This window comes from Xenopus laevis, chromosome 4L (assembly GCF_017654675.1).
Source record: "Xenopus laevis strain J_2021 chromosome 4L, Xenopus_laevis_v10.1, whole genome shotgun sequence".
Lineage (NCBI taxonomy): Eukaryota > Metazoa > Chordata > Amphibia > Anura > Pipidae > Xenopus > Xenopus laevis.
Genome location: NC_054377.1, coordinates 90,056,300 through 90,079,560, shown reverse-complemented (window position 1 = coordinate 90,079,560; position 23,261 = coordinate 90,056,300). Strand labels below are relative to the sequence as shown.

The following is a 23,261-nucleotide window of genomic DNA, read 5'->3' as shown; positions in this document are numbered from 1 at the left end:
ACCTCAGTGCTCTCACCTTGAAGAACCACCTACATTGCTTCAAATTAAAGTTAATTTCCTCAAGTCTAAAGGGGTGACCTCTGATGTCCTCTTGCAAGCACCAACTGTGGCACTCTTTCCTTATAGTTTTTCCATCCCTTTTACCAGTCTAGTTGCATGTCTATGCACTCTTTCCATTTTATTATTATTCTTCTTAAGAACTGGAGCCCAAATTTGCACTGTATATTTAAGGGCGAAGCCTTGCCAGAGACTTAAAAAGAGGCAAAATTATGTTTTCATCCCTAGAGTTAAAGGCCTTTTTATACAAGACTTTGTACACATCAGTTACTACTGTTAAGCTGTAAACTATAATTGTGCTGCTATCTGAAATTGAAAGGCAATTACATTTCAGGTACATTTTTAATGTCAGTCATATCTTAGACAGTGCTTTACTAACCAGTCTATTGAAATGACAACAGGGTCACAACCTTAGTTACTACCAACCCTCTAGTTCAGAATATTAATTCCATTCGTTACCTGAGGTAATCAATAAGTTTGTCTATACACTTTCAGGTTCAGGAAAATAGTAGCTACTACACACCCTTGTTCCAGAGTTCTACTGTCCAGTTCTTTGAGGCAATCAGTCTGCTTATAGATTTAACAGTTAATGGGATCAACTACAGTATATGGGGCACATTTACTAAGGGTCGAATATCAAGGGTTAATTAACCCTCGATATTCGACCCTCGAAGAAAAATCCTTCGATGGATTTACCGCAAATACTTTGATCGATCAAAGTAAAAATCTAAGGAACTATTCGAAGGATTTTAATCTCATCGATCGAAAGATTTTCCTTCGATCAGAAAAAGCTTAGAAAACGTATGGGGAAGGTCCCCATAGGCTAACATTGTAGCTCGGTAGGTTTAAAGTGGCAAAGTAGGTAGTCAAATTTTTTTTTAAAGAGACAGTACTTCGACTATCAAATGGTTGAATAGTCAAACGCTTTTTAGTTTGAATCATTCGAATCAAAGTCGTAGTCGAAGGTCGAAGTAGCCTATTCAATGGTCGAAGTACCCAAAAAAACCTTCAAAATTCTAAGTTTTTTTTACTTCGAATCCTTCGCTCGAGCTTAGTAAATGTGGCCCAATCTGTGCTGCCATCTGAATTATGGAAGCTTAATATAAAGGTGCTCCAGGGGTAAATTCTAACAATCCTGTTCAATAGAAGCTTGAACGCAATACACTCTCTTAAGTACTATATGGAAATTGTATCCATTACTATCAGTGAGACTCTTATAGCACAGCATGTGCAGTGTAATTAAACACTGATGTAACATAATATGCATCTCTGTTTTGTGCTAAATTGTGATTAATGCATTATGTGCCCTTGTGTATGAAGCTAAAAGCTTTTGAAAGCAATCAAGCTCTATTTTTGGCCTGACCAAGTCTAACTTGCTTCCCATAACTGGTAACTGTGAGAGCATGTATAAATATATATATATGGCCTGTCAAAATCATATCACTACTGATAGAATCGTAAAGTTAAATAAAATATATCTCAAATGCTACATTTAAAACAATAAACACTGGAATCAGAAGTGAAAAGGGCCTCTTTGTCTGTCTTTTAAGAAATGATTTGTGCAGTTTAGACCTCTCGAGATTTACAATTCTTTCCTGATACCCAGTCAATGGTGCGTGCAGTGTATTTCTGTGCTCTGGATGTGTCTATAAACCTGGACTCCACCAAGTGGATTGTTTTAGTAATGATTGTATTTCAGTTACTAAGTGAAATATGCTGTAAAATGTGTATTCTTTCTGGTTTCTGCCTCTGGCAATAAAATTCAATAACTGCCACTTTTAATGAAATGGGTTGATAGCACCGAAGAGCTCATTTGCCAAAGCAGCACTTCTTGCTAAGTGCAAAAAATCTTGTGCAATTTTCTATGTTCCTTATCCACAATGCAGCATGTTTACCCAGCATTGCACTGTATTTAATTTTGGAAAATCAATTGCACAAAATGCAGTTTAGGCTGAATTACGGTATAAAGAGCCAAATTTGGGCCTATTTTTTAAAGACAGTGCTAATTGTGGCATTAATAAAGGTGTTATTAAAGGCTTGGCAACCATTTTCAATGCTCTGTACCTTGTGCCCTATTTTGCAAGACCGGTGCAATTTGCAGATCATGGCACAAGTATAAACATTTACCAGTAAGTGCTGCATAATCGCACAATTCTTTGTGTACACCCTCCTGTCTGAGAAAAAAATATTGTCAATTTTTTATGCATTTGAAATTGAGCCCCTTTGAGTGTTGCAAAATGATGGGTTACAGAAACTCTGATTTAAAACTATCAAATAAATACAAGCCAAATTATGTAACAGGCAACCTACCCTTTGTTTCTAGTGGCTGTCCTAAGATATGGTCCCTATACCTAATGCTTTTATGCTGCTTGGCCTTAGTTCTAGGCTGCAGAAGTAATAAACTATTAGACCTATTTTTTTCATGGATCTAGCTGAAGAACCGTACCTTGATCTTGGTCTGCACTCTGATGGTTTTCTTGATAGCCATTGTTTGTACTGTACTGTACTTCCTTATGTATTCTGTACTCCACTCTCTTCCATAAATATTTATTGTCTGCCCTTGGGGAATCTTATACAATAAGTCCTAGATATGTCGTGAAGACATTGTTTAGAAGCTAACATGCAGGAGGAGGTTATCCTGTTTAATCAAACTTCCAGTCTAAATGTATAAACAATTATGAACTTTGATTTAAAGTTATATTTTCAACATTAATGTAACATTGCAATAATATCTAATGAAGCTATTCTATTGCATTGTGGTTCACCTTCTTTTCTTCCCCACTAGCACTCAGTATCTCTAACCTTTCTGTGTTGCGCGGGGGGGGGGGGGAAGCCACCTGTCCCTGTAATGATGGTCTTATGCCTTTCTATTTCTCATAAAACTACAAGGGGGGTTAAGTCTCTGACAGCAGTGTTTTGGTCTTGACAGTCTCTCTCCTTTAAAAGCTAATAGTGGGGGGGAAGAATAAGCCCTGTGTGACCAGTCATTGGTCAGGAGACACTTATCCCAAGAAACACAATTATGCAGGGAGCTGCCAGCCATAAAAAATTAACAGAGCTAAATAGTTAAGGACCATCATATTGTGTTTACTTACGTGGTATGATGGCTTTTCAATTTTGATCAGAACTTTGTAAATATAAACCCAATTATACTCAGAGACAACTATCTCTAGCATGTACTATGTAAAGGGCTCTTTTCAAATATAGGGGCTCTGAATTAACAACTATTGTTAACTTGCATGTAACTACTTCTTTTCTGCACTTTAGCTGCTCCTCACTGGGAAATCAGAGTCGGGTAGTTAACAGGCTGAGCCAAGCTGCAGAGTAAAAGAAGAAAATAGAGTTCAGATGCATGTAACTGAAGGCAGAAATTAGGAACAATTGTGAGACTTAATCAAATCCACAGCCAGGCAGGGGTCAGAAACCAGAACTGAGGATCAGCAGAGGATAATCCAAAGAGAAGAACAAAACAACAAGGCAGTAGTCAGAACCTGGCATCAATACAACAAAGAATATTCAGTGTCAGTCTGGAAGATGATCACCTCACACACAACCAAAGGCCTTGGTGTCTATTTGCAATATATGTGCACGTATAAAAACATGCACATGTGTGTGTCAAGGACATGCATGCAGAGGGCAGTGTGTGGATGCAGGTTTGGGAGGATGGACAAATTTCAATTATATTATAATCTTGTCAATAGATGCCAGAGCAAACGCAGACAGAACCATGTGTTAATAGGGATGGGCGAATTTGGCCCGTTTAGTTTCGGCAAAAATTTGCCGCCGGCGAAATGTCGCAGACGCCCATTAAAGTCTAGGGGCGTCAAAACAATTTTGATTCACGTCTTTTTTTTTTTTTGATACACGCCGCCATACAAGTCTATGGGCGTCATTTTTTTGCGAAACGAGGCGAAAAAATTCGCCCATCCCTATGTTATGCCTGATATTGTGAATGTGTCATTTTACTTTTTCCTAATGTTCTACTATATACTTAGCTACCCAAAAAATAAGTTAGAGTAATTTTCCAAAATGACCTTTGTCATTTATAGTATCATCAATATTTTCAAAATTTGAATATATATGCAGCAGGGTTTGTTTTAGCCTAAATAATCATTTCATTTGACATTTATTTAATTAATTGGCCCTAATATAGTGCAATGCTAACCATTCAATAGTTTTACAATATCTATTTTTATGGCCAGTACACACCTTTGCATGCTCTTTTTCATGCTTTTTCCCTTTTCATATAGCCCTCAGTGTATAATGATAATGCACAAGTTAGGGGGTGGGCAGCAGCTTCATACCTTCCCTCCCCCCTCTCTCCATCATGAATACATTAAAACTGAATGCAGTATTGAGTGAAGGCTGACAGTAAATTGTATTTAAATACATACAAACCCTGTTTTTTTGTGTTATTAGTCCTTATAAAGCCATCACAAATGTTTGCACTGGCTTGATACTTATTCTTTCTTACCACATCTTTCTATTTAGTGAGTATACGGTGGAAAGGATAAATATAATTATACCATATTATTTGGATTAACATATATGAATGGGATGGCAATTTTAAGGAAAATATAACAACGAATGTATAGACACCACTATGACCTAATTGGAAATTGAGTGTCTGTGTCTACTTTTCTCTTAGATGTTCACTATTGGGTTTTGATTTAAACCGCCATTGGCAAGAGCCATCGCCTTGGGCCCACCCAACATTGTATGCGGTAAAAAGGCTTATTGTGGAGATGCACAACTGTGCGGTAAGTACAAAATCAACATATAGTACAATAACAGGTTGTTGTAAGGGAAAAACAGGGTGTCAACATTGTTTCACAATTAAAATAGCATCTTTATATATATTATTGATGTAGATATTTTCTTTAGTGCTTGGAAATCCCCATCTTGTTTCTTAAATGAAAATTCTTCAAAATATTTAACATACGGAGCCCTCTGGGCATCTGTCTAAGCTTTGTGGGAGATCGGACTCAAGTATTCTTTTATGACTGTTGAAATGAAGTTCTGTGTAAGCTTTTGAAAGGAGATGGATTCTCAGTAATATTCCCAGAGAGCCCACGTTCAAGGCAAGCAAGGTCTTTGAATCATTAACCAGACACTGATTGATTGAAACATCATATTTTTCCAGACTGATTTAAATGATGTATGTTGGGCGATATTCATTTGAGTGGTAGGATAACCCAGCTCTGTAGCCTGAAACTTATTTTATAGACAGTTTGCACATTTGATGGTACTTGCACATACATCTACTATATGTATAAAGAAACAAAGGAAAAAAAGAGAGAATTGATCTGTGCCATTTTTCAAAAATAAAAAAACAAAAGTGTTTATCATCCCTGTGTTTGTGGTCCAGTTGACACAATTATTTGTTTCGAGAATTGCATTTGTTTTTTAACACTTTCCTGAAATCTTTGTGTTGATAAGTTATGAAGAAATATGTTCCCATTGGTGTATATGAGGCATCCTTACACCCTACTATGCCTTTCGGTTAGGTGCTATTGACAAGACCTGGCAAGACCTCAATATTCATATGAAGTCAAAAGGCTTGGTACCAGTTTTGTTTTTACCTGACCAAACTGTTTTTTACCAGGGAAAGATATCGCTCTAAACACTAACCTCCATATGTAATAAAAGGCACTAAGTTTGCCCAGGAGCAGTAACCCATAGCAACCAATGAGATGTTTGCTTTTAAATAGATGACCAGTAAATTCTACCTGCTGATTGGTTGCTATGGGTTACTGCTCCTGGGCAAATTTAGTGCCTTTAAGTACATAACCACCTAGATGCTGTAACCTTGCTCTAAACCATAGAAACATATAGAGACACAAGGAAACAGCAGGCACTAGACATAGCCAAGACATTTGATACAGCCATCCTATTTCGTATCGGCCAGACATTTATAAATTTAGTAGTAGGCAGCAAGCCTGGATTGGTAATCTGTAGCATCTGGCCAGATGCCTTAGACCAGGCCCGGACTGGCAATCTGTGTATTCTGGCAAATGCCAGAGGGGCTGCTATAAGGTCCCATAGAAAGTCAGTATTTAGTGGGCTGGGGGGCTGTTTGGGCCTCTATGCGGGCTGATTGGGCCTCTGTGTACCTCAAACGCAAGGGCCTATTTTAATTCTCAGTCCGGACCTGCCTTAGACAGTCACTATTTAGTGTGCTGGTGGGGGACTGTTTGGGCCTCTGGGCACTTGGAATGCCAGGGACCTGCTATGCAGATATGCTCTGCTTTCGTCCCCCCTATTCACACTAGTCATCAGACCTTTTGTCCAAGATGTCTGCCATTCGAGTGACATTGTAGGTAAATTACACTTATATACAAATGACATAATAATATACCTCTTACTGCCAGTGTCTATTCTCACACATCTCCTCCAATTTAGTGACTGATTTGAAGCACTCTCTGGACCATTATTCTTGGTGGACCTAGCTGGGTTATGTCACCCCTATGTATCTGTATTTATTGCAAAATCTTGTTAAATATCGAATTCTGCAAACATGCTTGATTATGCCTGTACCATTTTATGCAATTTACCAATTTAATCTATCTGAGAAAAATAAATAAATAAGATAAAAAAAATTGTAGCCTCGCCTTAAATCAATTTATTGATTATTTGGCTGCGGTGGTAAGTTACTCTGACAATCAGCTAGCTATCTAAATTGCATTTTCAAATTTAAATTGGATTTGAAAGAGGCTGAATAGGAAGGCAAAAAAAAAAAAAAAAAAATATATATATATATATATATATATATATATATATTTCAACGTTTCGTTGAAATATATATATTTCAACGTTTCGGCTCAAAACTTAAGCCGTCATCAGGATGACGGCTTAAGTTTTGAGCCGAAACGTTGAAATAAACGTACACTATTTTCTACATTTTGAGCAAGTCCTGAGAGTTTGGTTCTTTTTTGAATTTCCACATTGTTTATTTAACCAGCACCTAGGCAGTGACCACTACAGGATTTTTGAGTGCACCGGTATGTAGCTGTATATATATATATATATATATATATATATATATATATATATATATATATATATATATATATATATATATATATATATATATATATATGCACTCTCAAGAGAAAGGTCCCGGTAGGGACCGAAACGTTACGTTGGCTGGAACATGCTTCACTAAATACACTTTCTACTTTTGAAAAATATCCCTGTGTTGCTGGTTCATTTGAGAGTGCATATGTGATACTTTAACCGTGCAACTGGGTGAAGTTGAGAAGCGGTGTGCCACCCATCCAAATACTATATATATATATATATATATATATATATATATATATATATATATATATATATATATATATATATATATATATATATATATATATATATATATATATATATATATATATATATATATATATATATATATATATAAAATAAATTAACAAAGACTGATTTAAAAGTCATTACGAATAAATCCAATTTATAACATACTAATAGTTTATTTGTTGATAAATTTCCCATTAAAAAAAGTTCTACTACTCACACATTCCCAATGCAATGCAATGCACAATGACTTTCTAATTAAGAATTAATTAAATACTCCCTGAAGCTGTAGCAACAGCCTGTCTAAGACACATATTAGCTTATCTTTAATAAAAGTAATAAGGAAGGGGGTTAGAAGAGTTGTCCTCTATCTATAGGACGAGATTAGTTGTTCATAAATATCCTGTGATGGTTTTTGAGATACTCTTGCGAAATCAAACATTTTTCAAAAGGAGACCCCCATTGCAGTTTAGCAGGCAAATGTTTATTTATAGATGCTCTGGCAACACAAGCCTCTTCAGCAGCAGGAATTGAAAAGTACAGTATATGAAAAAAAGCTTCTACCAAGAATGGCAACATCACTGGAGTTAATCTGATGGCTATAAATAATATTAAACAGCTAAGAGGGTTATTGTTGACTCTAATTCCTTGTTCAACCTTCTCATTGTGTAAAAAGTATATAGCCCCATTCAGTTGTTCCTCAGTTGTGTTTTGCATTACTGTAGATCCAGCTTTGGGAACAAGTGTCTCCTTGGTTTTTAGTGGGGCATACTCTTGGAAGTTAAGGGATGACATATTTATTTGCAAATCTATTTACCCTTCATCAGCCTCAGTATCTGTGTGTATGCCCCATAAAATATGCAATTGGGGGTGGTCAGAGGACCAAATACTTTAGAAAATGTTAGTGTGTAAGACATTTTAGGGACTGCAGTATAGCAAGAAGAACAGAGAATATAACTTAGGGGCAGATTTATCAAAGGTTGATTTGTGTTTTCCCAAGAGAAATTGAGTTTTTCAAAGATAGTTTTATCAAAAGCACAAATTTTTTTGGGGTTGAAAAAAACTCAGCTTTTATATAAAAAAGCCTACGATTTTTCAATATTTATTATAACTAGTGAATAAATAAAAACGCCCGCGAAAATTCCCTCACAAACCTCTAAAACTCTACTTTTGATAAATCTGCCCCTTAATGTAGGCACTCATCATCTTCAGAGAAGAAATGTGGGAGAAGGGGAAACAGCATTAAAGGAGAACTCCTGTGTGGATACTGTTTCTTTGTAGTTTAGTTTCATATCCGTCCTTAGCTTCACCTCCTCTACAATACTATTCAGGCTACATTACATAAAAAATTATTTATATTAAACTTTTTGTCTGGGACTTGGGCACAATAATGAGATTAAGGAATCAGGGTTCCCCCCTCAACCTGCAAAAATAATTTGAAGAATGAGGCCCAGTTTAGTAAAGGAGCTGGCTGCTACTTGCACCAATTGTGCCTTTGGTAGTTTATTTGGTGCAAAGAGCATAGTGCAGTTTCCTTTGCTAAAAGAAGTCTTGTATTTAACACCTTATTTAGGCATAAAGTACATGACTCGCAGTGCACTTTGCAACCATAGACACTGCTGATTTGCCTATAGGTTGTTGGGCTTAGTCTTAACTTGTTCCCACTTGCTTAGTTTATTGTCGGGTTGCAAACTTTTTGCTTCTGGAAAGGGTGCAAAAATTAAAACAAGAAGGTTCATGTGGGCCAAAAAGCACGATGCTTTGCATTTGTATGTCTATGTGAAGCTAAGTATGATTGGTGAAGTAGTAGCAATTCATGAAAAAGGTTAAACGTTTAAGGGTGTAAGGGTGGAGCTTTAATGTAGATTGCAAGAGAACAGGTGAGTTCGGTTCTGGAAATCAGTAATTGAAACCAAGCATATTGTTCATTTTTAACAGAACGCATTTTACATGAATAAATTCCTAGTAATAAATCTTCATTGCAGAACTAACTGGCACATAAATACGTTTTTCCTTTACCAACTTTTTTCCCCTACTGCTGAACTCTTCTGATCATTAGGGTAAGCAGACCTTTAGCTGGTGAGTGATGGAAGATACACATTGTGGGGGCAGCATGATGGATTTGCTTGTAAAGGTCAGGACAATTCCCAGCACAGGTCTTCACCTTTCCATCATTTAGTACAGTGCTGTGCCTCACAAATACTTTTCATCCTACTGTACTGACTCATGAGGCCATCATTCAGCAAAAATACAAAGCTGAAATTATCACTGACATTATGTAGAAAATTGCCAGTTATTAATCATCTTGCTATACTGCACTTTGGTAATGTCGGCGGCTGTGTTAAATCAGCACTTGTATATATTAAAAATGATTCTTTGTCTTCAAATTGGAGCAATTGATCCAATATATGCAATGAAATCTTATTTACAAGACAACATTTCATTATGAGATATTGTAAAATAAATAGTCCCCTCCCCTAAATAAATAGTCCCCTCCAGCTGATCTGCCATTTTAAAATGTTTTATTCCTGTATTTTTATGCTGTATGGGGTATGCGTTACTGTACTTGTAGTAGAACAGTGGTCAACTTCTCAAAAACAGTATTGAAATAGTGACTTTGGTTTTCTGGTCAAGTTTTGATTGCAGTGACTGGTGAAGTCTTGGTACAGTCGTTGGTAGGTGGATTTTAACATTCACAGAATACAAGCAACATAAACTACTTTTAGGGATTATTGATTAAAGTTTGTATATTTTCTTTCTGACTCGGCTACATGTTCTCTAGTTTGAAACCTCTACCAGAGCAAAAACCAGAAGGAGTTTAAATTTAAGATGTTTTTTTTTTACAAAAGCTAGGTACTGCAATCAACTGGTTTAAGGATGTACAAGCTAGAAGCAGTATTACATGTATGTTCCATAATGCAGGAAGCTTGGGTGATAAAATGGGCAAGTTTATGTAAAGAACAGAGGGGTGCACTCCCACAGTAAAATATCAACAACTCTTATATATGCTAACATATCATAAGATCAACAACTATAATGATAACATTTTTTGGTAAAATCAAAATTCACTTACAATGATGCAAATAGAATCAGCACGTCAAATCGTATGGCCAAACACGTTTGTCAGTAATCCAACTTCATCAGGGGTGATGGGACCTGGCTAAGAACTATTGGACCATGGCTAAATGAGTCATAACTGGCCAAAAAAATGTTAAGGCTACTTTCTATTGAAGAGACAGGGTAAATAGAAAAGCAAGGGGTATGTCAGTATGTTTAACATGATTTGAAAGCTAACATAAAGGTAAGTAGTAGAACCCTTCATACATTGAAAGGTGACATACATACAAGTTGTAGGAGAATGCTAAGGAACCCCTCATGTAAGTGAGGAGGAAGAAGCTCAGCCCCTTTTGTAAATAGGAAAGGCTGCAAGTGTCAACAAAGGGGGATTTAATTACCCTGCCTGAAAACTTTGGGGGTTATTTACTAACCTCTGAATTTATCTAATTTTATTTAAAAAAAACACAACCAAACTCCCATGCCCGATTTTACCTGATATTTATTACTAAAAACTCAAATTAATCGGGTCTGGAAAAAAACAGATAAAATCCAGCAAATATCTGAATCATCTGATTTTTTCTGACTTTTTTCCAAGATCACTCAATTATCTCTGACTTTTGCCTGAAAAACCCAAATTTTTTGGATTATCAGGCTAAACCCAGTGCAAACCATGATATCTTCAAATTGGGATAGCTGCCTCTCCCATTGACTTATACAGGAACGCAACAGGTCTGAGATGGAGGATTTTCGTAGCATCTGGGTATAATAAATCTCAAAAAATGAGTTTTTTTCCACAAAATTTAAAATTTTGCCCCAGAAAGCCCGACCAGATAAATTCAAGGTTTAGTAATAACCTCCTTCATGTCGCAGATTTAGATTTTTGAGGACCCAATCAGAAATGGGCTATTTTGCATCTAGTGGTTTCTAAAAACCAACAATATATTACAAATGTTCAAATAATACAACACCTGGGTAATAGTGACCATATTTTATCTTATTTAATGATGGTTGCAAAAAAATTGACTTTGCTGCCACAAATTACAGAAAAACCCCTTATTTGCAAAGCCAAGTTACCAAGTATGTGGGACCATATATATATATAATGTACCTACAGAATGTTGGCTTCTATTTATATATTTTTTAAGCATTGTATGTCTGACCAGGTAGCAGCACAATACTTATGTTCAGTCTCTGGCTTCGTAGTCGATGTTCAACTCATCACAATGCAGTAGGCATAAAAAAAAAATTTGTATTCTTTATTTCCTCTGGCAGAGTAGGATCAACGCACCCAAAGTTTTTCAACCCCTTTCTTCCTAAGACTCTGTTATGTATGTATCTTACAGGGTATGTGAATAATGGTATTTGAAATATACATCAAATTATTATTAAAACATATTTTTCTGGGCCACAATCATTTACAAAAATGACCCACTGCGTCTGTAGAAAGACGCAACACCAGAGATTTTCTGTCCTTTGCACTTGTGAATACAGATTTTTGAAAGCATTATCTATGACCAGCTAATCATTACAAACATTTATTACTCAAAATGCTATTCCCAGTGATCTGACAGGCCTGTTTCAGATAATTTATTAAAGGTGACAAAAATGCCTCATTTTGCTGTAGCTTCACCCTGACCTTCCCTCATACCAGAAAATTAATTTCTGGTGCTGCAACGAATGTATTAGTGTTGTCAGATTAATGCTGTGCCTGGGAGCATCTTTTTCACCTTAATCTATCACATAGGGACATATGACGGTGCTGTGACACTCACAGTTTGGTGACAAATCTTTTTATTCTCGGTCATTCTTAATGTTGGATGCTAATAGATCTATGTACACTATGATGGCAATTCGCTTAACAGAGGCTTACGCTCTGATTTTTAGGCCTAAAGGATGCCTGACCCTCCTTATTCCAAATATCAAAACAGTAGTGGCTTTGTGCTTCTGCTTTAACTCAGAAATGGGCTTGTGCTGAATCGCTAGCAGGGACAGTTTGTGGAGAGACATTGTAGTTTCAATTTGTTTTTTTATTCAAGTATGGAGACCAGCATTAGCCACAATCCAATAAAATAGTGTGATGTTGCATGATAAAAAAAACAAGGGATAAGGGATACAAGGGGATACAAAGGGCATCAACACCCTGAGGCACTGTACACTTTACTGCAGGCAGCAGTCCTGTGGCTCCTAAAGAGCTCATGTAAGTTTTACACATAAACTTTTTTCAAACAAAGTTTGTCTCTTACTATTGTAGGAGTGTGATGCACTTTCCACAGAGATTCTTTTGCAAAACATGTTCCTCCATGCCATAGCCAACACAATTGGTTCCAAAGATTTAACACAATGAGGACTGTGAAAATACAGGAGGATTTATTTAACAAATTTCCCTGCCCCTTAGTGCTTATTTTGTGGCAGGGGATTTGAGTCTGCACATTGCAACATGCACTGGATCGATAGCACAGATGTCAAGTACAGGGCCCAACTAGATCCTGTGCCTGCCAGTGCTCCCTAACTTACAGGTCTGAATGATGTTCTAGTTAGGAGGTGGAATAGGGGACATCTTCATGCTTCCTGCAGCTCTTGAATACTGAGGTGCTGAAAGCAGGCAGAGCTGTTTTCATTGGGGAGGTGCAAGTTCTTGCAATCCGTTGTGCAGTACCCAGACCTACACTGTACATCGTGGCCATTTGGTAAGGGGTAGGGTGCAAAGTACATAAAACATGACCGTTTGTATCTGTTTCTTTGCAACTCACAACCTGCCCTGTATGTTGTTAATGATTAATGTGAAGAACATCTGTGTGATAAAGCAGTAAAAAGTTTTGTGCACAAATACTTACAGTATTATTCAAAGTCTAAGCACAAGTGCAGTAGTGCTATGGGAGACAAACTATGTACCTAAGAGCTCCATACACAAAGTAATCCATTTCAGTGCACTCTGGGCTTTGTGCTGATATAAAAATCTGGCACATGGCACAAGGTGCAACCTAATGGGCCCAAAGCAGTCCTTAATGCTTGCTGTACCAAGGCCTTCCCCAGAGCTCCTGCATGCAAATTCTGAATGGCACACAACTAAGGGAATGCCAATGAAGACTCATGCTTCTCTGGTAAAGATTTACTTGCATGCAGTCCTGCGAAATGCAGCAAGCAAGAGCGAAAGGCTTAACTTTTTATGTTCTATATTTTGTATCTATTTGTTCACTTTGCACTTCCTGCTGATTATATTTGAACAAGCTTTATAGCTATATGGGACCTGTTATTCAGAATTCTCAGAACCTGGAGTTTTTCTGGATTTTGGATCTTTCTGTAATTTGGATCTTCATACCTTAAGTCTACTAGAAAATCATATAAGCATTAAATAAACCCAATAAGCTGGTTTTGCTTCCATTAAGAATTAATTATATCTTAGTTTGGATCAAGTACAAAATACAGGAAAAAACCCAGGTTCCGAGAATTCTGAATAACGGGTCCCATACCTGTATAGCTTGTTCAAATATAATTAGCAGGAAGTGCAAAGTGAACAAAATACTGTAGATTCAAAGTACCAATGTTTTCCAAAATCTAGAAAAAAAACCCAGGTTCTGAGAATTCTGGATGAGTTCCAAATCCTGGAAAGATCCATTATCCTGAAAACCCCAGGTCCAAAGCATTCTGGATAATAGGTCCATATCTGTAGCTGACTACATCAAGAAAGCATGTGCTAGCTAGTGGTTTTAGTTGCACATTAATGAAGCGCTAACATCTAAAACAATAAAAACAGATTCATTAATTTCCATTGAAGATGCCACGTTTAACACTGTCTGTGAATTGTGTTCTGTGTACTATAGCATCTACAGTTACTCTGGTACAAAAGCACACTACCAAGATGTACCGTTTCCTGCAGTGTGGGTGTTACATAATTAAGTTGGGTTGAAAAAAGACCAAAGTTCATCAAGTTCAACCACTATAAATGAAATGAAATACAGTGGACACACTGAATGGACACTGCCTGGAATTAGGCAACTTCTTATCTACAAATATCCCTAGAAGGAAACCCCCAAAACACTGTCATTCACTGTATAACTTGCATTTGTTATTATTATCAAAGTGCATAACCTTGCATTTATCAACATTGAACCTCTTTTTTCAGTTTGCTGCCCAGTTCTCCAATTAAGTCAAATCACTCTGCAAAAGGTTATAGTTCTTCACAATTTAGTATCATCAGCAAATGTAGAAATGCCCACCTCCAGGTCATTAATAAACACGTTAAATATCAAAGTACTAAGGACAGATACTATGTTCAAGGCCAAAATTCTTTAATTTAACTTGTAACCTTCCGTGTGGCACTGGATCAAATGCTTTAGCAAAGTGTAAGTACAGTAAATCACATCCACTGCCATCTCAGAGTTGAGGTACCTGCTCACATCCTCATTAAAAGGAATTGAATTAGCCTGGCAAGATGGTGGCACAAACATAGTATTATTATTATTTGTTACATATGCAAGGTACCAGTTGCTCCAGTGTGGGGACTATATATATATATATATATATATATATATATATATATATATATATATATATATATATATATATATATATATATATATGCAACTTACAATTCACAGTGTACTCAAGGGAGACCTGTATCCACCATCTATTGTACCTTGGTTCTTGGCACATACTAATCACTCTAATTTTACCACCTGCTGAAGGGCATGTAACTAAGGATTGTGCAGGTAAATGCCTGTGACCCTCCTTTTGTGAAATTCCTTACACGGAAAACACAGCATGTGCCCATATGTATACTTTTCACTACTCTAAGCTACATGCCAGACAATTGTATGTGCAAATGAATCAAGTGAATGAATAGTGCATTGAGGGCTGAGTAAAATTGCCTTTGATTAACATTTAATTGTGTTGACTCCCCAATAGTACCAGAGATGTAAAGTGTGATACCCTGGATTAAAGACTAATGGGGGAATGTGATAAATGTCAGTAACGGACAAACTATGCGCAATGCGAAAAGTTATGCCTTTGCGCGAATAAATTTTGTGAACCTAGAAACTGTTTAGTAACCTCTTCCGACAGTGGAAAAAAGTTTGTGAATTTTATTATTTGCTCCAGTGCGCAGTGAATGTAATAAAACTTACTGAAACGGTTGTTAGGTATGCTTCGAAAGATTACGACACCTTCAACCACTTCTTAAAAGTGCACAATTAAAGTTCGCAATGTGAAATTAAAATTCTTAATGCTATAAGTTTAAGGAAGAATATTACATTGCGTAATATGAATTTTTATACTTATTGATGCAAACTGTTTTTCTCTTCGCGACTTTAATTATATTTCCCCATAAGATTGCAGTCTACAACTAATGTACAGTATAGATACATGTACTAGCTCAGGAAGGGCAGCCATCAGGGGGGGAGAGTTGTAGGGGGCCCCGAGGGTAAGGGGGGCCCGGCCATGCCACACTTTCTTGATTATCCAGGCCCCCCTGCTTTCTGATAGCTGCCAACTTCGGGAAGGCAGGGCGGGAGCAAAAGGGGAGGTATCTTTTGTCCATTACTTCCCCTTATTGGTCACAGAGTTTAAGTCCCAGTTGAGCTGCTCAGGGATTGGATAGCTGAGGTTTGAACTTCTCCTTCAGCTCATTCAATCACCATGCAGCTTTACCAGGACTAGAAATTCTGTGACCAATAAGGGAAGAAAATGCTGTCATTGGAAGACGATGCAGCCACGTGTGCTCCCCTCCTCCCTTCTGTAGTTGGCAGCTCACTGACAGCAGGTGGGCCACACTAATGAAGTAAGTGTAACATGGCAGGGCCCCCCTAAAGGTAACCCTTTGTGATCCTTGTTGTGTGGTGGGGCCCTGGGCACCAAATTGTTTTTAAACTTCTGGGGGGGGGCAAGTTTTTTTTACATGGACGTTTAAAGGGGGCCCTGGCCACCAATTTTTTTTCTCCATGTGGGGTCCTAGCCACCAATATTTTTTAATGGAGGGCCCTGACCACAAATGTTTTTATCAATGGGGGGCCCTGTCCACCAATATTTTTTTTTAACATTTGGGAACCATAGCCACCAATGTTTTTTTTTTTTAGTGTGTGGTGGACCTGGTGGGTTGGGAAGGCGGACCTGTAGGTGGGGCTTGTGGTGGGCGCAGCCCAGGGGGCCCAGGAAATGTTTTCGTATGGAGCCCTGCGATTTCTGATGGTGGTCCTGAGCTCAGGGCATGGCCTACTGCAATTTCTTATACTGCTTCCATGACTTTACAACCCTGAAACTCAGGGTTAATTGGCAGTTGCTTATACTGCAAGTGCTAATTCTATTAGAATCCAGATGGATGAAGGTATGTGTAAATGCCTTGTAGATGCCGTTTAATTACCAAACTGGGTGTTACTTGTATTGGTATTTCTGTGCATTTGGATTGATCATTACTGGGCTGGATGTGTTTCACGCAAGGGTTTATTCCTGTGTTGCTTAGGCAGTCATAAGATAAGATATACCGGTAAACTGCAGTGGGCCAAATATTATGAAACTGGAAATTCCATACTTCCATACTTCTATAGATGCTAAATAGTGATTGTCTTTTTGTCACATTTCTAAAAATCAATTAAACATTGTGGGTTAGATTCAATTCAGTGAGGAACAGGTTTATCGTGTGAAAAGTCATAGACTAGATTCAATTGCAGATGCAATTCAATTTAGAAAAACTTCTCATGGTTTATCACGTGAAAATTCTATTGAAGTCTATGGGGAAAAAATGGATTTGAATTAACGTTTTTTTCTCCTCTAATCCACTCTTTTCCATGACTTTTCACATGATAAACCATGAGACAACTTTTTTTCACTGATCTGAATCTGACCCTTTAAATGCAATAAAAAATAAACTGGAAATTCCTTTTCTGGGTGTAAGGGTAGGGCTACATGGACGTTTTCGGCATGATCTGATGCGCTGCAACAAACCGCCGGTGACAAATCACATGCGGCGGAAATAAGGTAAATCGGATGGTGTTGCAGCATTAATCCAATGCGACACGACTGTCGGATGCAGACACAGCATGCAGTGTCGGATCAACGCTGCAACTTCATCCGACATTTCCATTACTTACCTTATTTTTGTCGAATGCGATTTGACGCCTGCGTTTGACGCCGTGCAGAAAACATACATGTAGTCCTACCCTAAGACATACTGTATGACAGCTGTCTGTAGTAATGCCATCTTTATAATTCCCTGCAATCTGCTAGTAATTGCTTATTTTCAGATATGGAAGTGCAGGATATATAACAACTCATTTCTGAATGAAAGCACAAAGCTTTAAATCATTCACTTAAACACATATACAGGGAAATTTATCACTCCTACCCATTTCCAGCCAGTCTGCTCTTCATGAACTGCTTTATCTGGATGCCTCGGGTCTGCTCCTTCTCCTGTACAACAGCAGCACAGGAATCTGTTTAACAACAACAGTGTGCAAGCATGGGCATTAGATTTGACATGCAAGATGGCTACACAGTTATATTATTCACAATTGCATTCAAAAAGCAAAGTACAGAATTCTACAGCTACTGTAAGTATGTGGACTATGACTGTAAGCAGAGATGTCTCCAGCTGCAACAGTGAGAATGGAATATTATTGTTGTTAGGAGGGCTATTTAACATGTAGGGAGAGTAGGAGCCTGGGGCATTCTGGCAGGACAAGGACAGGGACCATAGTTTATATGGGAGAAGATCAGGCAAGAAGACCATGCTCCAAGAGTCAGGGTCCCTCAGTGTTGGGTGCATTCAATCAGAGGAGTCTGCATACCTGGTTCTGGGTTGACACTGAATTGTTCATCAAAGAGGCTCAGTATGTTTTAAGAAGTGCTTCCATATTTCACCTTGATTGTCAAAAGCTCTTACCTACCATACCCAATATATTTTTGTTGAACTTTTACTTCACATGATTATATAGAAATATTATCAAAAATGCTCAACAGATTTTCACCTCTTGTCACTATTAAATCAACAGTCAAGCGACCGACTTTGTGAAGAAACGTTTGCAGGCCGCTGCTATTTACCATTAGATACCTTTTAGTACTTCCCAGTGCTTCAGGCCCCACTGCCAAAATAGGGTTTGTAATGTCTGTGTTCATATTGTTTGATAATCAAATCCAAATTTCCGCCCCATGCACAGAATGCTGACTCTTAACAACCTTTCCTAATGGAAAATGTAATTTATTTTCAAAATAAATGCCACATCTGCACAAGAACACATATTGAAAGACTTAATGTAGCTGAAAGTAATTTGTCTTTAGATGGACTTAAAAAATGCGAACCTGTCTGATATATACAAATATTGCAAGATTTACATGCTACAGATCAGCAAGATTTTCACTTCCATCAACAATGGAAATTACTTTTCCTTTTCTTTTGCAATATTTTTCTAACACTGTATTTATTCTTTTTAATTACATAATATGGCACATGCACAGGGCTCCCATTTCTGGAGTACATAAATGTACAGTATAATACTGTTAATTTTAGCTTAGCCTGGGAAAGCTTCATAAAATAAAATAGAGTTGTTATTTTGCCATATACATGTGCCCACTGTATAGTTTAGGGGCCATATGTTAGGAAATATAGGGGGGAAGGGGGGTACTCCCAAAAAAATTTACGATCTTTTTCAGCCTACTACCCTTAAAAATGTAATAGATGACAGCGTTTTTTAGAAATTTAAACTTTCGCCTCTATTGCACTTCGCCTGGTCTGAGGTGGTGATGGCAAGTCTGGCGCAAGAGGTAACGTTCAGTAAAATCCGCAAGTTATTGAATTAGCATAGTTACATCCCTTCGCCATATCGCAACTTAGCCTGGCGTAAGGTTGCGAAGTAGCGATATAGTAGGTCCACTTCGCTTGCAAATTTACGCCAGTGCCCGTTAGTAAATCAGTGAAGTAACGAAATGACGTTACGCTGGCAAATTTTCGCTAGCGTTAGCCACTTCGCCCTTTAGTAAATTTGCCCCGCAGTGTTTTCTTTTTCCATTTTCTTCCTTTTTTTTGGGTGGGCGGTAAAGGCAGGTTATATTATTGTGCATGGGAATGTGCTGTATGAATTTTAAAGGGTAGCTTTTCCAAAGTGTAAAAAAATAGAGTGCAATAGAACAGGGACATCCCCAATATTCAAGTAGATGGATGAAACATGAGCCCTTTAGCCAAGAAGTAGTTTGGGACTAAGAGTGTAACAATATGGGAAATTACAATGAGAAATGGCCAGGAAGGTAAACAGACTAAAGCAGGATTGAAAAAAGACAGAAGAAAAACAGACTGGAGTGAGACGCAGCAGGTGGAACAGCAGGACATGTGTCAGAAAAGTCAAGACAAGTCTCAAGCCATTAAAATTATTAAGGAAGGGTATAAATAGACTCTTTGACAAGCTCTAATAGGCTGGCCCTAAATAAGCGTGCTGGAATGTAGCAGACACAATGAGGAAGGCAGGTGAAAAGAACAAATTCTCAAGCACCTTCTGGTTGTATTCCTGCCCCAGTGGCTAGTAAAGAGCAGGGGCAGGGATGTTCCCAGTTCAAATTCCAGCAGAGCCTTACAAAGGGTACTAAAAGGATCGTTTATTAATACAAACTCAAATAACTCAAACAAAAACATGACAATTTGTGCCCCAAAAGTACACGTTGCACCCTGGCTGCATTTGTAAATGAGCCTTTTATAAACCCCTGTTCGTAATGCTGTTTTTTTAACAGTACAAAATGTATAGCAGCATAGAGATCATTGCATCCGTTTGTGTTATTTCTGAGTTCTCTAAAAATCACACACTTCCATAAAATGCTCTATTTTAAAAGGAGTTATGCAAAAGTTATAAGGATGATTACTGCTTCCCAAGTAAAATTCAGTGCTGAATAAACAAATGTACTAATTGTATTTTGGGAATGTAGTGCTCAGTAGGCTCCATCCACCCACCGTTCCTGTATTCTGCAACCAGAATCAGGCCTTCACCTCCCACTCTGATTTCCTTCTGATAGGACTTGTTATTGCTCACTCTGCTGATGATGCCTCTGACAGCTCTTTCTGTATGTAAATGAAATACAATTCATCTTGAGGGCACCGTGATTTGGCAGGCTCATCATAAAAATGCATGTTATTTAGGTTTAACCAGTTTCTGACTCGTGCCCCATGTCCTGTCAAAGAATCTGTTTTTCCTTTACTGATAATAAAAGTCAAAGAATGTGTCATAACTGAGATGCATTCCCCCCTCATCTTGTACTGTTTATAAGAGTAAAATAGTCTTAAAGTCATATCTTTGCTATTGTGAATAAAATAGTGTATATTTATAGTACAGGTACAGGATTTTCCCACACCCAGGTTTTCTTTCATCAGTGGTGAGACTAAAATAGGTATCTTAAAAAGTGAGTAGAAATCTTTGCTTTACTTATAAGTCTACTGGTAAGTAAGATTTTATCTTAAAGGGCTCCTGTCACCCTAAAATAGTTTCCCCCACCAGAGGTGCGGGCTAATAGAGCCTACACTTCAGTTGAAACAATATTTCTCTTTTGAAAAAAAAAACATTGCCCCCACCAGTGCTAGACTGCCCGCATTTGGAGGGTGTTTCCAGCTTGAGCGGCCATGTTGTGTATGCGCATAATGAGAGTCTGACCTCACAATCGACAATTGTGCTTTATTAGCCTACACCTCTGGTGGGGGAAACTGTAGTGGGGTGACAGGTTCCCTTTAAGCTGTCTACTGGTTATGTGGATTTTTACAACCTAAAAAGACGTGCTTTCAAGCTGCTCCAAAACACATTAGGGACCAGTAAAATTCTAAGATTAGTTGATGGCAAACACAGCTTTGAATTATTTTGTGGAACACTGGAACATTTATGTAAGGATTAGGTCAGTGCTTTGACATAGTGTTTGACCAAGAGGTAGGTAATGTATTTTTCCCAGTATGCATCATTAAGCACATGAGCAGAAACTGAAATACCAAACCTGTGCTGCAGGCAGGTGCTTTCTGCATGACAATTAGCTCACAATACATGTGACCATTCAACCATACATATGAAAATTGGTAGGTCAGTAGACTGGAGAATTAGTTTTTTGCTCTGTGGAGGGAGGAGGTAGAAACTTGTTTGTGTGGCTTTCATCATTAATCTGGACAGGTGTGTGTTACACGGGTCCAGTGAAAGCTGGAAAACACAAGGCGTAAAATGTTTTTAGTACTAATAATTATTGGCTAAAAATAAGAATATTGGCCTAACATTTCCATTGCTGTGACCCTAATAATGTAGGTTTTAGCCTGCGCTATTTCCTATATTTTCTATTGCATGCGCTGTATAGTCTTGCTTTATACTGTACAACAAGCAGTAGTTTAAATTCTTGAAGCTTTTCAAGTTTAACTCTATGGAGCACTGGTCCCCAACCTTTTTTTACCCATGAGCCACATTTAAATGTAAAAAGTGTTGGGGAGCAAGACAAGCATGGAAAAAGTTCCTGGGGATGGCAAATAAGGGTGATAGTTGAGTATTTAGTAGCCCCTATGTGGACTGGTAGTGTTAAGATATGTATTAATGGGTGTGCTCTTATACAGATCCCCTATTGATACTGATACAGTGTCATGTGACATGATCTTTGTCTGCTAATAAAGTTATGTCTTCTTAAAGCAAGAGAAGCATGATGTCTGTGTGCAGTTTCTCCTCTTATCTAAAAGAAAGCTGCAGGCTCATGTGAGATTGAGCTACCGGTTATCCCATCTCTTAAAGGAGAATTCAACCCCTTTGGCACTAAAAACCCTCCCCTGTGTTGCCCCCACTCCCTCCTCCCCCCAGGCAAATGTCCCTAACTTGTTACTGACCCCTCCGTGCAGTTCCTCTCCTGCTGTGTTCATGGCAGCCATGTTCGCCTGTGCGCTTTTCCTCCTGTATTTGCCGGCATTTGGTGGCGCATGTGCAGTAGAGGGATTTATCGGTAAGGATCTACTGTGCATGCGCCCGAAAGAAGAAATCAGAAACTTTATGACTTTCGGTGCATGCGCAGTAGATCCTTACTGATAAATCCCTCTACATGTAGCTTGATATCCACTGGTTGGGGACCACTGGGGACACTTAAATGTGAATTAAACCCAATAGGATTGTTTTGTCTCAAATAATGTTTAATGATATCTTAGTAGGGATCAAGTACAATGTACCTGTAACCCTTATTTGGCTGAATTAGGCAAATACCAACTAGTATGATAGAGCATGGGCTACACACAACCCTTTTTCAAGGATGGGCTTGCACTAAATGAAAAGAACACATGCTTATGTTGTTGAACTACAACTCACTACTGCCAAAGATGTAAAAGAATAGAGATGGATGCCAGGAGTTCTTTGCAAAACAGAAGACCAGGCTTTATTCAGGCATAAAGCACCACAGGGTTATCATACTCACACATGAGGTAGTCCAAGTACATTCACAGGTGTAGAAGACACATCATTTAAAGACACCACATTAGGAATAGTCAAATGAGTTGAGAGGATCACCTTCCAGGGTTTCAGTACCTCATGTGGCCCGGACCCTCTATAGCAGATGTGGAACAGGGATAGAACATAGCCTGATTCCCTTGTCAGTATTGTGGTTCCTTCACTACAGGCAAAACAGAGCCTGGGGAGAGCTACTCCTCTCTATCCTCCTAGATGGAGCTTAAGCTGCTCTTTCTAACTAAGTGTCAATGTCTCACTCTCTCTATAGCGAGCTATTACCGGAGCTACACTACACATTGACTTCACCTCGTTCAGGGGGTCCCTGTACTCTGACTTCACTAAAGGGGTTGTTCCTTTAGGGCCTAATACTTCTGGGGCCTTGTTGACTCCAGGCTCAATGGACACCTCCACCCAGAT

General features: G+C 38.1%; 1 protein-coding gene across 1 annotated transcript in view; it reads left to right on the top strand.

Moving 5' to 3' along the window:
* The window catches only part of LOC108714306 (cytosolic carboxypeptidase 6), an 871,648-nt gene that overhangs the window by 716,705 nt on the left and 131,682 nt on the right, over positions 1 to 23,261 (top strand). Inside the window, exon 9 of the mRNA XM_018258404.2 lies at positions 4,706 to 4,817. Coding sequence (XP_018113893.2) covers positions 4,706 to 4,817 — 112 coding nt within the window. The remainder of the gene's footprint in view (positions 1 to 4,705; positions 4,818 to 23,261) is intronic.